The sequence below is a fragment of the Histoplasma capsulatum genome, genomic scaffold (genome assembly GCF_000149585.1).
Source record: "Histoplasma capsulatum NAm1 scaffold_7 genomic scaffold, whole genome shotgun sequence".
Classification (NCBI taxonomy): domain Eukaryota; kingdom Fungi; phylum Ascomycota; class Eurotiomycetes; order Onygenales; family Ajellomycetaceae; genus Histoplasma; species Histoplasma mississippiense.
In genome coordinates this window covers 1695625-1702831 of record NW_001813976.1, presented here as the reverse complement: position 1 = coordinate 1702831, position 7207 = coordinate 1695625, and the positions used below count along the sequence as shown (strand labels likewise).

Sequence of the window (7207 nt, the reverse complement as noted above, 5' to 3'; positions counted from 1 at the left end):
CCACTTTCCAATTTTATCATTATTATTAATATTAAATGATAGAAATAAAATTATCATTATTAAATCAATATCTGAAAAAATTAAATCTTTATTTACAAAATTTGTATATTCAATCATTTTAATTATAAAATAAAATAATTTTTAATTTTTTAAAAGTTTTATATAATTTTTCAAGATTTCATTTTATTTTGTTTAATAAGTTGTTTTGAAATTTAATTATATTTTATTTAGAATTTTTATATTAATTTTATAATATTACTCCATATAACGATGTGACGGTTGGCCGGAGGCTGCAAATGGCTGTTTTCGCCGCTGCTTTCGGCCTCCCGCTAACCGCCCAACCTCGATCATCACGTGAATCTATCCCCACGGCCGCGACCCTTCCCTCCACGCGTGGCCACGATTTTAAAAGTGCATTTTCGTGGCTTCCAGTCACCACCCTCGCTCACCCTCGCGCACCCACTGCCCTTCTTTTGGGGGGGAGGGGAGCCGTTTTTGACGCTTCACTCTGTCGGATTTGGCTCCCTCCCCAGATCATGGATCCTGTTATTCTCTCTGCCTACAGTCCCCGTCACTCTCACCATGCCGTCTGCGGCTCCCTTCCCTCCCCTCCTTCGCAGCACTACCGGGCCAGTTCTATACAGGAAAGCGTCTAAGTCTTTCATTACTTGTTCCTGTCCCTCTCTCCTGTCGGCTCTCTCCTTGGGCCGTCCTGATCATGGCGCCTCTCTCTTGTTTGGCCGGGCCTGACAAGCAGAGCAGGAGCAAGACGGATGTCAGGTCTGCTCTGGATACCCTCTCCGCGCTGGATGCCATCTTTTCAGACAGTGGGTATGAAAGTGGCTCCGTCGGCGACGATGAAGACGACGACGACGGCCAGCTTCCCCCCGAACACTACCTGGCCTTAGCAGAGAGCCTTGATATCGCTCAGCTTCGACAGAAGCCGTACAGCCCCAGAACCCAGGAAAAACTCGATGAGACCCGTGGTTACTGGGAGAGGTAGTCAGTGGCTCATTTGACCCTGAGACTGTGTTATAAGCTCACCAGTGGCGCTGGGCAGGTATTGTCGGCACATCAAGGCTAACGCGGAGCGGCAATGGGATCGGATCTCTAATTCAGAGGAGACGGTTCGCTTCCTGTATGCATTCTTTAGCTGGCGGTGTGATATCCGTCGTGGCAAGAACAATCGATACTGTCCGGGCATCAAGCGCAAAAGCTCACTGGAGACATTTTGGAAGTGGTGGCACCTTGTCCTCAAACAGGAAACGGCATCGGGACTCAGCAAAGATACAATTGTCAAGGTGGAGGATGTGAGCACCCATACTCTCTCTCCTCGGATCACTTAGCCAGAAGCACCACTGATCTCTTGCAGGTTGTTGCACAGGTGGCCACAGAAAAAGAGCTGGCTCTTGTTGGGCGGCCAAAGAAGAACATGTATATTGAAGATGTTGCTGAGTTCGCTCAAGTCGTTCTCACCACCACTGAGATGACATTTGTCTGCGGTTGGCAGCGCATTCAAATGCTTCTCTTCTTGCAGCTTGCGGCCATCACCGCCAGCCGTCCCTCGGCGATCCTCCATCTTCGGTATCGAGACGTCGTGTTAACCCTGATCCGAGTTCCAGACGGCGGACGCCCCCGATTGTTCATATTCTTAAAACCAGAGTTTACTAAAAGATTTCTCGGAGATAAGGCACCGTATGTGTTTCTGATCCTCGCGGCATGGCCTGGTTGACTGACAGAATTGATAGGAATGAGTTTAAGATTCCGGAAATCATCTTTGATCCGACCCTGGTTCTCAGCCCGCATATCTGCCTGCTGACTATGCTCTTTCACATTGGAGGATTCAAGTCAATTTCAACAAGTGGACCAGTGTTGGATTGCGCAGAGAAACTCTACAGCGCCAAGGTGCTGGATGGCAAAGGGACAGCAGCCGCTACTACTAAAGGATGAATTACTGGATAAGTTTGTGTTTTGCCAGACGGAGCCAACATCCACCGGATTTAAAATTTGCTTGGATCAGAGGATGACTCCATCCATGGTGAGTTCCCGGATGCGCCGAGCCGGTGAGATCACGGGCTTTGAGGAGGTCGCCCACCCGTACAACCTCCGATATGCTGGAGCTAAGGCATTTAACAACAGCGGTAAGTAGCCCTCCGTTTTCTTCATGTTGCAGTCATGTCGGAGGGCTAACGATGAACAGAGGAAGTTACGGAGGCTCTTCAGAACATCATGCTCCAGCACGCGGATATTCGCACCTTCGTCAAGCATTATCAGGTGGACGTCGACGTTGACGCGCAGGGAATAGTCCGGAAAACAGGCTCCCAAACAGCATTGGTGCAATTTGCCTGCTCGATGAGTGCATCCATCGACCCCAACCGACCGTATAAGCTCTCTCCAGAAGAATCACGGTCCGTCAATTACCTTCCAGTTGTCCGTGGCCGTCAGGATACTGTCCAGAAGCGCAAGCGGGAATGGGAGGATCGTGAAGCCGAGTTAGAACGTGCCAACAGGGTATGCAAGACTTCTCTAGGGCACCTTGACGACAGAGTACTCGCCGAGTCCAACCCTGAGGTGCTGGAGAGACTGGAAGTTTTCCGTGATCGGACAGCAGAAGCAAAGTCGGAGCACAACAAGGCTACCCGTGAGTTGCGCAACGAGAAGCAGCGGCAGCGGAACCGACAGATCCGTGAGAACCTTGAGCGCTATAAGAATGAGCAGCCTGTGATTGACCTTGAACGACAACTGGCCGGGAAGCTGGTGGATACCAAAGTCATGGACACTTTCGAGCACGAGGCCTTCATGCCTCCCGAGCACTTGATGTTTGTTGACTGCGTGCTGACCATGCCGGGCGCTAATCTTGAAGCGGAATATCAGCGGAGGATCAACACAATCAACGCAGGGGTTGCATTCTGTGGCGTGGAGGAAGGGCGGCCCTCGCGCCGGCCCACGCAGACCCGTGGCAGGCCCGCGGTCGATGATGACCCTTGTCCTCCGACCAAGCGGCAGAGGTGCTCGGTAAAGGATAACACTGAGGTCCTCTTGCACCAAGCAATGGAGTCTGTGCAGGCCAAGTCTACAGCTGAACAGCCTCAGACCTGCTTTCGGCCTCGCGTTTGCTTTCTCTGCGTTGGGAATCCTAGTTGCGCGCTGGAGGACCGCATTATGAAATACGCAACAGCCGGATCGCTTACAAGGCACTTTCTACGAAGACATATCAACCCTCCATGGCCGGCCAAATTGCTGGTACCGGTACCCTCCCATGCAAAGGGTTCAACGCAGGCCCCCAATACACTCGCTGCGGCTGATCATTACTTTCATGAAAGTACGACACAACGCCAGACACAGATGTCCTCAACCTCAACACCATGCAATCAACAGCAGTATCCCGCTCTTATTCCTGCACTGCAACAGGGTGGGTTGAGACATTCTCTAGCTCACTTAGAAGCTGTCCGGCCACACCCGATACGAAATCCTCCAATGCTCCAGACAGCAACAGAATCGGCGCAAATATGGCTTGGTACAATCGATATCGATCTGGAATCCGGGTCACGGAGAGCGGCGGAGAAACGACGACTGAATAGCCGCGCTTCTAAAAGGTTCCGCCAGCGCAAGAAGGCTAAGGTGGAGGAAATGCAGGAGACGATTGAGAGATTGACCAAGGAATGTGACTATTTGCGACGTTTGTGTCATAGGCTGGGGAAGAGCAGGGAAGCAGAGATCGATTCGATTCCTGCATCTCGATCGCGGTTACTGACTGACCCTTATCAAAAACATCGTTCGAGTCGCACGTGTACTAGCCAATAGAGGAGCGGTCACTTTAACCATGTCTAGATATTCGATGGCGGCTTGTTGCAGTTTGCGCACGCTGGTTCCAGGATATGCTTTATCTCAGTGCCTCAGCCTCTCTCAAGATATTTTCGTTGCAAACTAGCCACAGACTAACTCCTTTGAATACCTGCCAAGTCCTGCTAACTTCTGCACCAATGAGAACACAGCAACGTAAGCAACAAAAAATATCTCGTAGAGAGTCTGAGAAAGAACGGTCGCCCCTCTGGTGATACTGAAAATCTCCACCATACAAATTCATCCTCTATCTGCGAAGGCATACATCGACATCAACCACACAGGTTTTCTGACTGAAAACCATACCATTCAATTCTTTTATATATTATCTACAACTTGTACTATCCTAAAAGTTATCACAGCCTAATACCAGCATGGAAACTCCAGTTGAAAATACCTCCTCATTTGGCCTCTTTGACCTCACGTCCGGCGCATACTCTTCTGAGTTATCATCACCTCCTCCTTCATCAGACATCAATGATGGTTATGAGACAGTGGATGATACTGAGGAATCTTCTGGATTAGACAATGAGTCCAACAACAGTCCTTCCCAACGCCGATACTATGTTCAAAAACAAGGCCCTCGTCGCAACCGTGGCACTATCAGCAGGTTGCAGGATTTCACACAATTTATGGCTGGTCGATCGATAGATGTTCGGATTATCTCAGTCTCACAAGGCTTGTTACCAATTGCTCGGAATCCACCATTCAATAGGATATCTTTCTCACATGCACTGCTGGCTGTTGCTGTACAGCCAAACCAGACAATATCCTCACGAAGTAAGAGCCTTAACTGTCCCAGCATAGCAAATTGTGTACGGAAGTTCTTCCACTGATGTATAAGATGGCATTCATCAATAGCCACAAGTCCAATCCGTGCTTGGAAGTCAGGCTTCATCAAGGCTCCCTTAAAGACCTTGGAGAGAGCCTGCTCTGGGCTGAGAAGAACATGGGTATATAACCCCCGTTGAATGGACTGCAACCATGAGTGTTCAGCTCTCTTGGAGTCTGCAGTGATCATACAAGGCCGTGCCCCTGGGAATTCAGCAATATCCCGTTGTTGCTGCTCACCAAGTCCAGTCAATGGAACAAGTTGGATGGTTATCCTTCCTGTTAATATTGAATAGGAATGAAGAATAAGGCTTTTGCCAAACCCAGTCCGCGCAATAAACAGAGTGTCACCATATCCATATATTAATCGCCGTACAGTACGGACCTGTTCTGGATGAGGACAGAGGGTACTCTCTGGCTTTCCATCTCTTAGCAGCCGCTTCAGACATGCCTCAATCACACCATACTGCTGCTTAACATGGTCTGGATGTGAGTATTTCCCAATTAATTCAGGCATACTTTGGATATCCATCACTAATATAGCATCTAGAGCGCTAGGTGATAATGTTGTTTCAATGTCTTGTGGCTCTGCCAGTGCAGCCCTTCTGTGCCGTATTTGATGTCGACTTCGCCGTTTCCGACGGTCTGGTGTGGGGTCTGATTTGCCACGAACCATCTCACAGGATTCTCAATAATTGGAAGATATTATCAGGAGCTCATAGAAGCCTATGGGAGGTCGCAGAGGTTTGCAGGGGTTCACTGTGTAAGGTATAACCCTACTTTGTGCCACAGAAACCAGATGGTCTGACTGAGAGGTAGTATCATCAAGAGAATGTTATTTGTTGGTAGTCGGACATTCTAGGCTTAATTCTGAGCATCCGAGTATGTTTATCTTGCTGATAGGATATGTGGTTGAGAATCTATAGATTATTTTTGAAAAATCAGTATACATTCTGGTGAAAAAACACGAAGTGACCATTTTTGACACGGTTGTTCGTACCTCAAAAGGGCTCCTATCATAATAAAAAATAGTGTGTTCTATAGCTTTTTGATAGACAAATCTCCCTTACTATGCCGAATTGTGTCAATTGATAAGGATGGAGTTGGCGCATGGAGCAAAGTTGGCCATCCCTTCAAAATGACCCGGGGTTACTAACAACGCGCGACCGTTCTTTCTCAGACGCTTCGCGAAGGAAAATTTTCCTCCTTCCTAATTAAGACTAGTTTAAGCCATGTAGATTATGATTGGTCCAGAAGATCTCAGCACTTGGCAGAAGTCAAAAGGAGTTAGCTTATAATTTTACGAAGCGAAGTGGCTGAGGAACTGAGATAAACTAGAAGGGATCTTCCCAACGAAAATCACGTGGCAGTAAATGTCACGTGGTACATTGGCAATATGGGAAAACGGTAATCCATCGGTGGACGGCATAGGCCATTGAACCGATTTCTGTGGTCGTGTGGCGACCAAAGGACCCAACGGCCAAAATGAATATGTTTTCCTCTCTACAACGAGCCCTATTTGCAAGGTTCTCTAACAATGACGATGACATCATTTAGGGACACGTTTAGTGATTAAGAAACCGTGGCCCCATAGTGCGTACTTTACCCGCTTTCTCTCATCAGTCTGCCACCATGTCAAATATTTTCTTCCCGTGTCGTCCCATTGCACGATATGCGTGGAATAAGGCAACCATGCGCAAAAGGGTGACTAGTTGGAGAATTCTCACCAGTTCCACTGCAAGGTTTATCCTGGGCGGCTTCTTGACCTGCTACTCACGCTAGTTGCTTTTAGCGCTGTAATCGGTGGGTCTCCAGCGGCTATTTCGGGCACCCTGTTGGTTCAGGAACTGTTGAATTTAGTTTTGTTTTGACTTTTTGGACTTTTGAAAATCTTTCCTACATTTTTGATCTTTTACCTTCCTATTTTCTTTTACTAGTCAGTGCTTTCTTTGTTGCAAGCCTCTTTACATTTCTGTCGCACTGCTGATTTTGTTGCACGCCTCTTTTTGTCCCAGGACATTTCTGTCGCACGCCTCTTTTTGTCTCAGGTGCACCAGAACTTAGCATCGCTTCCCCCTAAGCCAGCAGTCTCCCTAAGCCAGCAGTCTCCCTAAGCCAGCAGTCTCCCTAAGCCAGCAGTCTCCGTAAACCAGTAGTCTCCCTAAGCCAGCAGTCTCCCTAAACCAGCAGTCTCCCTAAGCCAGTAGTCTCCCTAAGCCAGCAGTCTCCCTAAGCCAGCAGTCTCCCTAAGCCAGTAGTATTCCTAAGCCAGTAGTCTCCGATATTTTCACTTTCCCCTCCTCATTCACAATCGTCTACTGACATCAGTGACCCTCCCATGCACGGCACATCCCGTCATATATTGATGGAGTATCGTGCATGAAAGGGCCCCGGGGGCCTCTTGGCCCTGAACCCAACCATGTAAACTGGCCAAAACTTATGGCCACCTCCCCAAAAGGGGGCCCTTCAAAACCAGTGGGGGCCCATCTTTCCCGCGAACTCTCCAATCTCGGCCCCAAAACTTTCCAAAATT

General features: G+C 48.4%; 1 protein-coding gene across 1 annotated transcript; it reads left to right on the top strand.

The window, feature by feature from the left end:
* Positions 1–718: 718 nt before the first annotated feature.
* Positions 719–3804, top strand: HCAG_06118 (predicted protein; the record flags this gene model as incomplete). Its single annotated transcript, XM_001538463.1, has 6 exons — positions 719–1002; positions 1154–1310; positions 1373–1695; positions 1749–1905; positions 1979–2141; positions 2201–3804. 6 exons carry the CDS (start codon positions 719–721, stop codon positions 3802–3804), a joined length of 2688 nt encoding a protein of 895 aa, XP_001538513.1.
* Between the last annotated feature and the right edge of the window lie 3403 nt (positions 3805–7207).